This window comes from Melozone crissalis, unplaced genomic scaffold, assembly GCF_028551555.1.
Source record: "Melozone crissalis strain CALT ecotype California unplaced genomic scaffold, PUWL_Pcris_2 ptg000048l_1, whole genome shotgun sequence".
Taxonomy (NCBI): domain Eukaryota; kingdom Metazoa; phylum Chordata; class Aves; order Passeriformes; family Passerellidae; genus Melozone; species Melozone crissalis.
Window position 1 is genome coordinate 130,705 of NW_026535826.1, and position 14,738 is coordinate 145,442.

At 50.7% G+C, this 14,738-nt stretch overlaps 1 protein-coding gene across 1 annotated transcript; it reads right to left on the reverse strand.

Moving 5' to 3' along the window:
* Nucleotides 1–6,177: 6,177 nt before the first annotated feature.
* On the reverse strand, nucleotides 6,178–9,236 carry EPOP (elongin BC and polycomb repressive complex 2 associated protein). Its single transcript, XM_054286474.1, has one exon. The coding sequence runs from the start codon at nucleotides 9,234–9,236 to the stop codon at nucleotides 7,275–7,277; it is 1,962 nt and encodes a 653-aa protein (XP_054142449.1). The 3' UTR covers nucleotides 6,178–7,274.
* Nucleotides 9,237–14,738: the final 5,502 nt, after the last annotated feature.

The following is a 14,738-nucleotide window of genomic DNA, read 5'->3' on the forward strand; positions in this document are numbered from 1 at the left end:
TTGGGATGAGGGTTTTGGGGTTTTTTCCCCCTCCAGCCTCCTGTGCCCGGCTGGCATCGCGCTGAGGATGCGTTCCCCATGGAGCGCTCCGCAGGGATGAGCCGGCAGCGCTCCGTAAATCCCATTATCCCGAAATTCCCGGATCCCGGCTCCGCCAGCGCCACCGGCTGTCCTGGCCCGAGACTCCTCTAGAAAAGGGATTTAACCCCTTGGCACCTTGGGAACAAGAAAAATGTTCCTTCCCCCCTTGGGGGTTTGTGAGAGGCAGGAGGGGCGGTGGGAATCAGCGGGAAAGCAGGGAAATTATCCTGGAATATCGGGAATATTTATTTATGGGATTGTGTGAGCAGGGAATGAGTGAAGAGAAAGGATCTTGAAATATTGGGAATATTCATTTAGGGGATAGCACCTGTATGAAAGGAGTCGAGAGAAATTATCCTGAAATATTGGGAATATTTATTTAGGGAATTACACATGCTGGAAATGAGTGAAAAGATCCTAAATATTTGGAATATTTCTTTTCTGGGCTCTTTTATCCCCCCACCCCTTATACTCCTGGAGAGTTTTGGGATGGATTTCCTGGCACAACATTCTCCCCCAAACACTCCAATCCCAAATCAGCCACAATTCCTGAGGAGTTATAGGGTTTTCACACCATTCATCCTTCCTGCTCTGAATATTCTATAATTTTAACATTTCCAACATAATCCTGAGCCTCCTTTTCCTCATCCCAAAAAACTTTGGGATCTCAGCCTGGCCCATCCTGCGATTTCTTTCAACCCAAGCCCAAAAATTCTGATTTTTTGAGCACCCCTCAAGCATTCCACCCACGATTTTCCCTTTATCCCAATCCCTGAAAATCCATGCAGGGGCGGGAATTCACTCAGCCTGAACTCCCTTTTTTCCAAGGATTTCCCCCCTTTCCCCCCCCCCCCCCCTTTTTCCCCTTTTCCTTTTATCTTTTGTGTTTAAGAAATTCTGGCCTTTGTATCCTGAAGATTTGGGATTGTCCTGGTATCAGATTCGGGATTTCCTCCCTTCCCTTGTCCGTGGAGATCCTTGGACTTGAACTTTGAAAGGATTAAATTCCTATTTAATGGAAATTAAATTCCAATGAATTCTATTTAAATTCCATTTAAATTCCAGTGCCCAATGTCTGCTGCCTCTTGCCCAGTGCCCAGCACCCAGTCACCACTTTGCCCACTTTGCTGTGGCCAGTACCCAGTACCTGGTGCCCAACACCTCCTGCCTGGTGTCCAGTCCCCAGTGTCCACTGCCCACTGCCCGGTGCCCACTGCCCGGTGCCCTGTGCCACTGCCAGGTCTCTGGTGTCCTGTGCCCTGTGCCCGGTGTCCTGTGCCTGGTGCCCAGTGCCCGGTGCCCTGTGCCCGTTGCCCGGTCCCCGGTGCCCTGTGCCCGGTGTCCTGTGCCCGTTGCCAGGTCTCTGGTGTCCTGTGCCCTGTGCCCAGTGTTCTGTGTCCTGTGCCCTGTGTCCTGTGCCCGGTGCCCGGTCCCTGGTGCCCTGTGCCCTGTGCCCGGTGCCCTGTGCCCGGTACCCGGTCCCTGGTGCCCTGTGCCCTGTGCCCGGTACCCGGTCCCTGGTGCCCTGTGCCCTGTGCCCGGTGCCCAGTCCCCGGTGCCCGCTGTGCACGGGGCGGGCCCGGGGCGGCGGCGGGGGCGGGCAGGAAGCGCCCGCGGCCCCTCGGGCTCGGAGCCGCATCCGGCCGGGGGCTGCGGAGGCGCAGGAAACGGGGAGGGGAACGGGGAGAGGGGGGAGTGGAGCAGGGAGGAGGGGGGAGAGGGGGGAGAGAGGAGCAGCCCTGGGCAGTGGAGGGACACAGGGGAACCTCCAAGAGGCACATCTGGATCCTCACACATCCATCCCTCCATCATCCCTCCATCCATCCATCCATCCATCCATCCATCCATCCCTCCATCCCTCCATCCATCATCCATCCATCCATCCATCCATCCATCCCTCCATCCCTCCATCCATCCATCCATCCATCATCCATCCATCCATCCATCCATCATCCCTCCATCCATCCATCCATCCATCCATCCCTCCATCCCTCCATCCATCATCCATCCATCCATCCATCCATCCATGCATCCATCCATCCATCCATCCATCATCCATCCATCAAACCATCCATCCATCCATCCATCATCCATCCATCCATGGATCCCATCCCTCCTCTCTCAGGACAAGTTGGAGATTTGGGATTCTCCAGTCTGGCAAGGAGAAGTTCCAAGGACACCCCAGAGCCTTTCCAGGGCCTCAAGGAGATCCAGGAGAGCTGCAGAGGGGACAGGACACAGGGATGGAGGAACAGGACACAGGGAATGGCTTCCACTCCCGCAGGGCAGGGATGGATGGAATTTTGGGCAGGAATTCCTGGCTGGGAATTTCAAAAGCAGCTGTGGCTGCTCCATCCCTGGAAGTGTCCCAGGCCAGGTGTGACAGGGTTTAGGCCATCCTGGGACATGGGGAGGTGGCCCTGCCATGGCGGGGATGGCACTGGAGGGAATTTCAGGTCCTGTCCTACCCAAACCGTCCAAGATCCTTCAGTTCCTCAGATCTAGAAAATTCCCAACTCGGAGCCCGCCCAAAGCCCTGAGGGACCAGCAGGAGGGGACAGGGTGGGGACAAGGTGGGACAGATTTTGGATGAGTTGGAATTTTCCACTCCCCTCAGTTGCTCATTAGGAATTCTGGGGCTGTGACCCGGGAATTAATAATTGCTGAGTGATTAACTGATTAATTAATTAATTAATTAATCATGACTAGGCCTTTGGCAGACAAAAAGCAGCCAGATTCTGGCATCTTCGAGGTTTCCCCCCAAAAATATGTGGAAGAAGTCACTGACACTGCTCCAGCATGGATCAGAACAAACTAATGAGTCATTAACGAGTAATTAATGAGTGACACCAATCAGCTCAGCCCTGACTCACATCCGTCCCGAGGCTGAAATATATTTTGCGGCTTTGCATGTCCCAGGAATGGGAAATTTTGATGAAACTACCCAAAATGGATGTGAAGGGGTTTGGGATGGGTTTGAGGATTTCCCACGGGTGCTAAAACCAGCTCTAATTAAGCTTCACATTAATTTCATTAGTGGATAAATTGAAACCATCAGTCCCGAGCAGGGCGTGGAGCAGCTGTGGCCCTGTTCTGCAGATTTTTGGGGTGATTTCCTAATTTAGACAAACCCCACTCTCCCCTTCCTCTGCTCCGCCCTGCCTTGGTGACAGCGGCAACACCAAAATAGCGACGGGACCTGAAACTGAAACTGAGATTAGCGGCACCAAAGCTCGGCTTAAAGGGATCTGTGAAGGGTCCGCTCTGCCAGGATGGATTTGGGGGTTTTGGGGGCATTTTCTCCTTTTCTGCTGCTGAGTTATGGTGTTGGGGTGGGGCATTCTCCCCCACGAGGGTTCTGTCACTTCAGTAACCTCAGGTGTCTTCGCCAAATTTTAAAACAAATAAATTTATTTCTTTCATTTCCTTCCCAAATAAAGGATGTGAAGTGGCAAATCCCTGAATCCCGGGACAGGGAATGTTTATTTATGGGGCTGCACCTGCAGGAAAGGAGTAGAGAGAAATTATCCTGAAATATTTTGAATATTTATTTATGGGATTACACTTTCAGGGAATGAGTGAAGTGGAATAATCCTGAAATATTGGGAAAATTTTTGTTTGAGATTGGACCTGCAGATCCCAAAATCTGTGTCCTGACACCTTTGGGATATCCCAGGAAACTCCCCTTGCCTTGGACCCAGAAGAAAACCCAGGAGCAGTTTCCTGGCCGCATTCCTCTTTCTCTTGGGAATAAATTTTGAGGATAAATTCTAATTTATCGGGAATTAAAAATTCCCCTGGGAATTCCATTCCAGCCCCTCGGGCCGGAGGATTCCCCCGAGACCCGGGGCAGGCAGCCAGGGACTTCTGCTGGGAGAAGCTTAAAAATGCCCTTTTTTCCCGCAAAATCGCGGCCGGGCAGGCGGTGGGAGGGAGCCCTGCGGAGGGTGCCAGCAGCTCGGGTGTCCCCACAGCCCCCTGGGACAGCCCCCCTGTTCCCCACCGCATCCCAATGGGATCCCCATCCTGGAGCTCACCTCAATGGGATCCTGCAGCTCATCCCACGAGGATCATCATTCCTGCACCTCATCCTTCTGGGATCATCATTCCCGCAGCTCATCCAAGATTGCCACTCCTCACCACATCCCATTGGGATTCCCAGCCTGGAGCTCACCCCAATGGGATCCTACAGCTCTTGCCTTTGCGATCATCATTTTCCAGCTCATCCCGATCCCTCCCTGCATCCGAGATTGGAGCTGGGAATTCCCTCAAAAAAAGGGAAATTTTCAATTAACAAAAAAAGAAGAAGAATTTTTAACCCAGAGCAATGGGAATTTTTAATTCAAACATGGGAATTTTAAACTCAAAGAAATGGGAATTTTTAATCCAAAGGAATGAGAATTTTTTACCCCAAAGAAATGGGAATTTCCACTCCAGAGGAGCAAAGTTGGGGTTTTCCATTATTTTTCCCATCTTTGTTTTGCTTTCCTCCGACCCCAACCAAAAATGAACACAAGAATGGATTTTATGACAAAAAAAAATCCGATTTTTTGCTCCTTTCTCCCACTCAATGAAAATTCCCCTCCCTTTGGCTCTCCTGGAAGTGAAATTTTACCCCCAAACCACCCCAGATTTGCTGATTTTCACCCCAAACCAAGCGATTCCAGGCCAAAAATTGTATTTTCTTTTATTTTTAAATTTATACTTCTTTTATTCTGTTTATTTCCACTGCCACTTCATCCCCCTCACTCTATCTCATTTAAAGTTTATTTTTTTTCATTCTTTGGTAGCTTAAATTCCCTTAAACACCTCAAAACCAAAGCAAGAATTATCATAATTAACATCAGGATGATAATTCTTATTTTAATGATTATTGTTTGGGCAATTCTGCTGCTCCAGGGGCCTTTTTAATGAAAACTTTGAGGTATTTTGAATTTTTTTTTCTCAGCCCCTCGAATATTTAAAGAACATTTACAGAGAATTTATTGAGATTTACAGAATATTTACAAATATTCAGAAATATTCATAATAATTTACATCCGAACCCCATGCACGAACAGAGAAATGAACAAAATCTCTGCCAAAATATTTTTTGAATTTTTAATAGAAAAACTGAATTTTTAGCCGTATTTACTGGGATAAAAATCTGGGCCACTCCCCCCACAATTCCCGAGGTGATTTTATCCCTTGGAAAAATATTCCTGAGTTTTTTTGGGGGGAAGCTGCGGGGTGTGAAGGTTGCTGGATTTAAATATTTATATTTATATATTTATATTTATACTCATATAGGATTCTTAATATAGTTATATTATTTATAATATATATTTATATGATTTTATAGGATTATAAATATAAATATAAATATTCATTCCCAGCGCGCATCCCGGAATTTGTTTTCCAACCCCACCCTCAAATTATTTTAAATTCCTTTTTTTTTTTAATAGAAAATACATTTTTAACCCCACACGGAATTCCATGGGAATTCCATGGAAAACCTCCCCTAAAATCTTCTTTTCTCGCCACGTTTTCAGTTTGTTTGGGGGATTTTTTTGGGGGGAATAACTGCTCGAAAATCCCAATATTTTGCCGAGGGAATTTCCCGCTACTCTGCTAAGGGGGACGGGGCGAAATAAACAACCAAAAAACCCCTATTTAACCCCAAAAAAACCACTAAAACCCCAAATTAAACAAACACCGCTTTTAGCACCAATTCGCCACTTCCAGAGAAAACGGCGCCCAGCAGATCCTAAACATTCCTGGCCTTTAAAATCCCTTTCCCCCCGCCGGCCCTTTCGCCCTTATTTTCCTTATATTTTAAGGCGCTGATGGAATTTAAAAAGGAAATTAAAAATAGGAATAAATCCAGCAGGCCGCGTGTGAAGATTTTCCTTTCAATCCTTCCCTTTTCCCTCGCAGCGATTTTTAATTTTGAAATAATTTTTGTTTTGTTTTTTGTTTTTCGGCCTAAATTTTGCAGAGAAAAGTAAGAATTTTCCGAGCGGGACCCCCGGAGAGAGCCGGGAATTTTTTTTCCTCCTGAAAAAAAAAAAAAAACAGTCCAAGGAAAAAACAAAACAAAGAACCCCAAAATAGCTTTGATTTTGGGGGGTTTTTTAAGTTCCCAAAGCAGAGATTTGTGGGCCTTGATGGACTGAAAATTCCATCGGGAATTTCCAAAGGTTTGGAAAAGTTCAAGCAGGGGAGGGAGGGAAATTCCAGCGAGGATCAAATCCTTTCGTTCCCGATTTTCCCGGATTTTCTTCCCGGGATTCAAACCTTTTCCAGGGATGATTATCACACAAATTCCTCGCATTTTTCCCCTTTTCCACCACTTTTAAAAAAGATTCTTTAGATTTCCATGGAGCAGCTTCAAGTTACCCCCTCTCCACCTCTCCCGCTTTCTCCTGACCTCTCGAAATTCCCTATTTTTTTTTAAGTTGGCGTTTCCTCCCTGCCCCTCCACCACAAAAACCCCGCTGGAAAACCGGGATTTTCCGGATTTCCAAATTTTCCCCGGGATCCACTCGGCCCTGAAAGGAACGGGAATTTTCCCTTTCCTGCGTGGAATTTTTATTGTTTTAATCCAATTTTTATGGAGGAAAAAGGAGAAATGAGGTCTGGGGTTTGGGACTTGTTATTTTTTGGAGTAGGGTCGGGAGGTCAGGGCGGCGGGAGCTCCTTCCCAGTTTTCCCAGCTCATTCCCAGTTCTCCCAGCAGCCGTTTCATCCCAAAATCCCTTTCCTGGGAATCACTCCCTCCTTTCCAGCGGCGCGTGGAGTTTTTGAGAAATTGTTTGGGTTCCATTGCGCGCTTTAACCTCCCCCTAAAACTCCTCCCAAACCCAACATCCCGCAGCGCACGCGGCCCAAATCGACCCCAGTCAGCTCCAAATTAGCCCCAAATCGGACCCAAATCGTCCCGAAATCAGGCCAAAATCAGCCCCAAATGAGCCCCAAGTGGCACCCAAACTAGCCCCATATCAGCTCCAAATCGGGCCCAAATCAGCTCCAAATAGGCCCCAAATCAGACCCAAATGCGCCCCAAATGGAGCCAAAATCAGCTCCAAATCGCCCCAAATCAGCCCCGAATCCCCGCGCGGCTCCTCCGGGCAGCCCCTTCCCCACGGGGGGCTGGGCTGACCCCGCTCCCGTCCCGGGCACCTCCCGCGATCCTGGGATTTTTCCTGCGCTGTTCAGGGATCCTCCAGGCTGGCGCAGCCGCGGAATTTGAGGCTGGGGGGCACGGGGATGGCGCTGCCCCCCAGGTGCCACCGCCACAGCGGGTGCGTCTTGGACAGCGCCCAGGAGTTTTTGCCACCCAGCGACGAGGCCGGGCACAGGTCCCCGTCCTCGCCCACCACCAGCGAGGGCGTGCAGGGGAAGTTGCCCATCAAGCTGAAGGAATTCCGAGGCGGGCTGGCTTTGCAGGGAGCGTTTCCCTTCCTGGAATTCTTCCGGGGAGTTTTTGGCTGCCTGGCTTTGGAGGGGCCGCGCTGCCTCTCGCTGACCCTGGCCAGGCGCCGCCGTTTGGCGTTGCCGTCCTGGCGACCCCGCAGCGCCGCGGGGCTCTCGGTTCCTCCGCGGGGCTGGAAGCGCAGCTCCGCTCCCCTCCAGGGCTCCGGGCTGCCCCGGCCGTGCCGCAAACCTTTCCCGTCCACGTTGAATCCCTTGGCGTAGCACCACAGCTTGGACTGGCGGATCAAGCGGTCGAAATGCTCCGGCCGGGGCTCGCCGAGGGCAGCGGGGCTCGCCCGCAGCTCCGGGGCCGGTTCGGGGGAAGGCGCCGGCCCCGGGGAGGCTCCACCGGGCGGCTCTAACGAGGAGCTTTTGTTCGAGGCATCTTTGTGCAAATCCTTCCCTCCGGCGTCCCCAAAGCCGCGCTCCTTTTGTGGCGGGGCCCCCCCGGGGGTGCTGCTGCTGCTCGGGGAGGGAGGAGGCGACGAGGAGGAGGAGGAAGAGGAGGAGGAGGAGGAGGCAGGGGAGGCCTCGTGCCTCGCGTACAGCCCCGGCTGAGCCCCCGGCCCTGCGGCCGCGCTCAAACTTTCCAAAGTTGACGCTCGCAGGGTGCGGGCCCAGAGGTGCTGCGAGAGGAAGAGGAGCTCGGGGTCGGGGCGCAGCGCTTTGCTCGGGGGGGGCTCCGCCGGCCGCTCCTCACCGAGCGGCTCCCGGGGGGGCTGGAAGCGGGGCAGGGCTGCCTGCCGGTACCGCGTGCTCTGCACCGAGTCCCCGCTGCACAGCGAGCTGCTCTCCGACTCCGAGGAGCTGCCCTCCTCGCTGCTGCACGAGCTGTCCCCTTCCTCCTCCTCCTCCTCTTCCTCCTCCTCCTCCTCCGAGGAGTCGCTGGAGGTGGCGGGGCTGGACGCGGCGAGGTCCAGGCTGGAGTCCGAGTCGCTGGAGTAGCCGGCGGACGTTCCCTGGCGCTTGGAGGCGGGGAAGCCGCGGCACCGGCCCTTCCTGGCGGCCGCGGGCCCCGCTCCGTGCGGGAGCAGCCCCCGGGGCCAGCCCGGGCCCCGCCGGTGCCGGCCCGCGGGCACCGGGAGCGCGCAGGGCTGCGCGGCCGCGGGGCCCAGCAGCGCCAGCTCCCGGGGGGAGCCGGCCAGGACCCCCGCAAAGAAGCCCCCCCGGGCGGGCTGGAGCTGCTGCGGGCCGGGGGGCGGCATGGCCCGGCCGGGGGCACCGCAGCAGCCGCCGGCTCGGCAGGGCGGGGGCCGCGGGCAGGGGAAGAACTCCCCGGGGCCCGGCAGCAGCAGCTGCTCCCTTCTCCTGCTCTTCCTCCTCCTCTTCCTCCTGCGGAGGCTCTTGCAGGAGGTGCAGAGAGCCTCCAGGTCCGCCTTGGAGATGAGCGAGCACTTCACGGCGCGCGTGGGCACCGAGTTGATGGCCTTGAGGGTCCGCAGCTCGGCCAGGTCGCAGCGGCGGCTCTTGATCTTTAAGGTTTCCATCTTCTTGCTGATGGTGGTCCTGGGGATGTCCTTGAACAGGCCGCTGAGCACCTGGGCCAGCGCGAACATCTGGGTGCCGTTGATCTGTAAGTAGCCCAAGTTGATGCCTTCGATCTGTTGGTAGCCAGCGTGGAAATGGCCCGGCCGGGCTTGCACGTTGTAGTCCATGGTGGCCGGAACGATCCCCAGGGTCCCCTCGCAGGTCAGGAACATTTTTGCGAGGTTGGTTTTTTTTGTTTTTTACTTTGTCCCTTTCAAAGAGGGGCAGGGAAAATCAGGAAAATCAGGACATTTGTGTTTCCACTCGCTGATCACACACATCCCTCCAGAGAGGGGCCAGAGGGGGAGGGGAGGTGAAAAAAAAACAGGGAAAAGAGGGGGAAAAAACCCAAAAAAACCCCAAAAAATCCGATCTCGCTTTCAAACGCTCCGGCTGGGGACTGGCAACATCTCCCGAACACCCAATTCCTGCTCCGGGGCTCGGCTCCTCGTCTGCCCCCTCCCCGGCGAGGAAAAAAAAGAGAAAAAAATCAAGAAGTCAAACATCTCTCATCGCCCGGGCCAGCCCCGCACCCACCTCCGCCTCCCAAATAATCCCTTTTTTTGGGGCGGGGGGGGATCGGTGTAAATCAACCGAGAGCTGGAGCGGACAAAGCTCGGGGGGCGCGGGGGGGTCCCGCTTTCCCTCCGGGGGCACCCCCGGGAACGCCCCCGGCTCCATCGGGTGTCCCCAAACCCCAAATTTCCCCCGCGCCCCCTCCCAAACCCCGCGCACACAATGGGGACCCCCCCGCACCGCTGTTCCCCCCTCGAAAAACCCCAAATGAAAACCCCAAATCACCGAGGTTCCGAGGTGGCGGCAGCGCGGGCGCCTCCGCTTTGTTTCCGCGGTTTAAATGGATTTTTCGATGGTTTTTTGGGTTGGTTGAAGAGGTCGCTGCGCCTTCCCAAATGTGGATTCCTCTGGGATGGGTGTGTGGAGGAATATTTTTAATAAAGCGTGAAAAATGTTCCTTCTAGGCGGCTTGTTCGAAGTCATCGCCTGGGCCACAATTCATCCTGCAGCTTATTAATTAATTGCTAATTAATTGTATTTATTAGCTGGCGTCCACAGTAACAGCGGTGGAGAAAAAGAGAGTTAGGAGAGAGTTGTATTCTTCTTTTTTTTCCCTTTTTTGTATTTTACTCCCACATCGTCTTTATTCACTTCGTGTCTTTTTATTCGAATTCTTTGTTAAAAGGAAAAAAAAGGTAAAAAGAAGAAAAAAAAAACAAAAGGAGAAAAAAAAAAAAAAAAGAAAATAAAAATTTGGAAAAAATACCCCAAAAAGGAAAAAAAAAAAAAAAGAAGAAAAATAAAATTAGGGAAGGGAAAATAAATTTTCGAAATGGGAAATAATAGAGGGAAAAAACAGGGAATTCTCTCTCACACCTCGGAGCTGCTAAACTTTATTTCCAACTTTAAATCCCAAGGTTCCTTTGGTGTTTAGCAACTCTCCCGCGGTGCTTTCCCAAAAAAAAAAAAAAAAAAAAAAATCCCGAAAAGAAAAGAAACCCAAACAAAAATCCCTGCAACAACCCCAGGCTGCAGATTCCTCTTTGCAAAAGGGGTGAAAATGGGAAAAAATAATTTAAAAAATCCAATTTTAAGCGCTGGGCTCCATTGTGGCGGGTCCCTCCGAACCTGAGGCCGCTGGAGCGGGGTCTGAGCTCCTGCTCAGGAGGCGAATTTTGGGGAAACTGTTCCCAGGGAAACCTTCCTGGGGGCAGGGAAGCGGCGGCTCCGCTCCCTCCCCAGCCCCTTTTTTGTCTCCTGCATGAAAAGTTGGGTTTGTTCTTCTCCTTCTGGGCTTTTTTTGGGTTGTTTGGGTTTGGGTTTTTTTTTTAAATTTTAATCTGAAATTTGATGATAATGATTTTTTGGAGCACGAGAGATCCCAAATTAGCAACGATCCCGGAGGAGGAGGAGAAAAGGAGGAGGAGGAGGAAAAGAGGAGGAGGAAGCGCATTCCTGAGCGAGAGTGTAAAAAAAGAAAATTAAAAAAAAAAATTAAATAACTCCAATCCGCCAGCGGGGATCACCTGATCGCTTTTCCCGCTGATCCCAGAGGGATCCCTGTGGGATGGATCTCCCCCTTTTTCCAGCACCCATGGTGCTCCCCTGCACCAAAAAAATCCCAATTTTCCACCCAATCCCCCACATTTCCCCCCGGTATCGCACAGGAGAGAATTTCCTGAAAGGAATTTTTCAACAAAAAACCCCAAATCCTTCTTTGTTCGGGAAAAAGGGGTGTGGGGGCCACCAAGATGAAAAATTCCCGAAATTTTCAGCGGCGCTGGAGCTTTTCTGGGAATCCTGGGGTTAAATTCCCTTTTCCACACCGAGCCAGAGCCATTTTACCTTTGGGCTGAGCTCGGCCGGGAGGGAGGGGCGGAGCGGGGAGGAAAATTCGGGAATTCTGCCCCTCACAGGGGATCCCGAAGGGCTCCGGGAAAACCCCAAATCGCAGGGAATTCTCCCCAAACTCCCGAGGGGGAATCTGGGGGAGCAGCCGGAGCCCCCCGAGCGGAAGGGGGCTGGGGGATGAGTGGAGACGTCATTTCCCAGGAAATCTGGGAGCGCCAGGAGGGGATTTTTTGGGAAAAGGGTGAAATTCCGCTCGGGATTCCACGCGGGGTGTGTCTGTAGGGACGCCTTTTGGGACATGGAAATGCTTTCTATTTATAAATATATCTATTTTTAATTCATGTATTCTATTTATATTGCAGTGGGCAGGGTACGGGCGGGAGGTGCTTCCCGAATAAACTCATTTTAATCCCAAATAAACTCATTTTAATCCCAAATAAACTAATTTTATTCCCAAATAATCTCGTTTTTATCCCAAATAAACTTATTTTAATATCAAATAAACTCATTTTATGTCAAATTCCCGGCGTTGCGGCCCCAGGACTCTTCCGTGTCCCCTGCACCTCCCGTTATCAATGCACGGCTCACTCTTGGCTGGGGTTTTTTACTCTTTTAGGGGTTTTTTTGGAGATGGGAACAGACAAGGACTGGGATCTTCCAGGATCCCACTGAGGGATCCCTGGGGTGGACTTTTTTGGGGAACGAACTTGGCCAGAAAACCTGGAAGTGTCTGTACTGGAATATCCCAATATCTGAATATGGGAATATTCGAATATTGGAATATCTGAATACCCAAATATCCCAATATCTGAATATCGCAGTATCTGAATATCCAAATATCCAAATGTCTGAATATCAGAATATTGGAATATCAAAACATTGGAATATTCAAATATCCGAATATCCAAATATTCAAATATTTGAATATCTGAATATCCGAATATCCAAATGTTTGAATATCCAAATATTGGAATATCCAAGTATTTGTGTTTATTTATGCATGTAATTGCGTATTTATTGGTGTGAGCATCTGGGTGTTTCTGAACTTCTGCATTTGTATATTTGTTTATATATTTATATATAAGTTTATATATTTGTATGTAATTTATTTTTATTTATTTTAAAATCTAATATGTAATTTATTTTATATATATGCTTATGCTTTTATACATTATTTATTTTTATATGCATTTATTTATATATACATTTATGCGAATGCATACATTATGTGAATACATTCTGTATTCACACATTCCCAACCCTCCCAGGCCACAAGAAAACCCCTGAAATATTCCCAGGACAATCCTCACCTGGGAAATTCGCCCCTTAGCCATTTGGATCCCAGGAAAGAGGAAATTCATGGAAATTGCCCCAAATCCAGGGGTGCTGGCATTCCCTTCCCACCCTCGAGGGGGAAATGAGAGATTTGGGATAAAAAAGGGAGAGAAATCCTGGAGGATACACGGATTTGCCAGGAAAACCCCCGGAAACTGGATTAGAAATTAATTAGTCCCATCCCAGTTGAATTATTCCTCTTACAGGAAATGGTTTTGTCCACTCCCTTTCCTTGTGGGAAGCAAAAAAATATCCCTAAAAATATTTGGGGTAAAACAGAAAACTTTGGGATAAAACAGAAAGATTTGGGATAAATTTAAAACCCCCTTGGGACGTTTTTAAACCGCAGCGAATTTGGTGCTACCAAACCCTAAAAGGGTGGGAAAAATCCCCCCTTTTCGGTTTTTTTTTTTTTTTAACCTTTTCCCAAGTATTTCCGGTGATTGAGGAGTTTATTCGGGATGAGAACGGATCCTCCCGAATTCCCGGGATTTTCCAGGGGATTGAGAGCGGAGCAGCTGCTCCGTGACCCGTGGTGACCCCGCTGACCCCAGAGCGACCCCGGCCCCACCCCGGAGCGCTCAGAAATGCAAAGTTGAAGTTTTCGGGAATTTGGGAAGAGCAGGAAGGGCAGGCAAGCGAGGGGGGTGGGGGGGAGTTGTTGTCCAAAATGGGGGGTTTGGGGATAAAAAAGGGAAAATCCTATTTGGAGAGACTCGGCCCTAAAAGGATCACGGATTGCCTTGGGATGGGAAGCCTTGGAAAGGTTTGGATCCCAAAAACCAACGGATTGGGTACAAAAAAAAGGGAGCGGTGACGAACGCTTCTGCCTGGGAATGCTCAGGGAGCAGAGATTCATCCCAAAATTCCTGGACTTGCCTGAATTCCCCATTTTCCTTTTGGGGTGACACAAGGGAATCCTGTGGGAAGATCCCTCTTTTTGGGGAAAAACCTGGAAATCCTATGGAAAGGCCTCTCCTTTTGAGCTGGGATAGATGGGAATCCTGGAAAAGGTGTCTCACTTTAGGGGGAAAATATGGGAATGCTCTGGAAATGCCCCTCTTTTTTTGGGGAAAACTGGGAATTCAGTGGAAATTCTCTTCCTTTTGGGGAAAAACCTGAAATCCTATGGAAAGACCTCTCATTTTAGGGGAAATATGGGAATCCTGTTGAAAAGTTGCTCTTTTGGGGGAAAAATATGAGAATCCTGTGGGAAAGCCCATCTGTTCTTGTTGAAAGGGACATAAAAACCCATAAAATCCCATCCCATCCCAGGCATCATCCCGGGGTTATTTTATCCTAAAACAATCCAAATTTGGGACTTTCGTACTCCCCGGCGCTGCCGCCCTGTCCCCACACGGTGGCAATGTCAGCCTGACTGCTCCAGGAATTCCCACAAAACTTTGGGAATTTTTCCTTGGAGGAGCTTCAGGTCGGATTTTAGGGATAATTCCTGCCCTGGAGGGCGCTGGGAGGGCAGTGGGGGAGGGAGAATTCCTGGGAAGGTTCAGGATGTGGCGCTTGGGGACGCGGGACCAGGAAAGGGTCGGGCTCGGGGGTCTTGGGGGGCTTTTCCAAGGGAATAATTCCAGGATTTCGGGATTCCATGGAGCCTTTCACCCCGGAAGTGAAAGGGGGTGACCCTGGGGGTCTCTCCCGCCCCATTCCCAATCCCAGAATGTGCCGCTGGATCTCCTTGGAACGAGCCGCGAGCTGGACCCAGAGGGACCCTCGGGCACAGAATCCAGAGGGGAAAATCCTGGAGAATCCTGGAAAATCCTCATCCAGGCCCCACACTGCCCCTCCAGGGTGGCCGATCCAGAGGGGGATCCCGATCACCCCAAACCTGTCCCTGCCCCCACCCCGGACCCCAAACTCGGATCGGCCCCTTGGGCTGCGAACACGGAATAAAAACCGGGAATAAAAACCGAGAATAAAAACCGGGAATAAAAACCGAGAATAAAACCAGGAGT

Bases quoted from the DNA above. Each gene is read 5' to 3' on its own strand.
- EPOP (XM_054286474.1), bottom strand. From the start codon at position 9,236: ATGTTCCTGACCTGCGAGGGGACCCTGGGGATCGTTCCGGCCACCATG.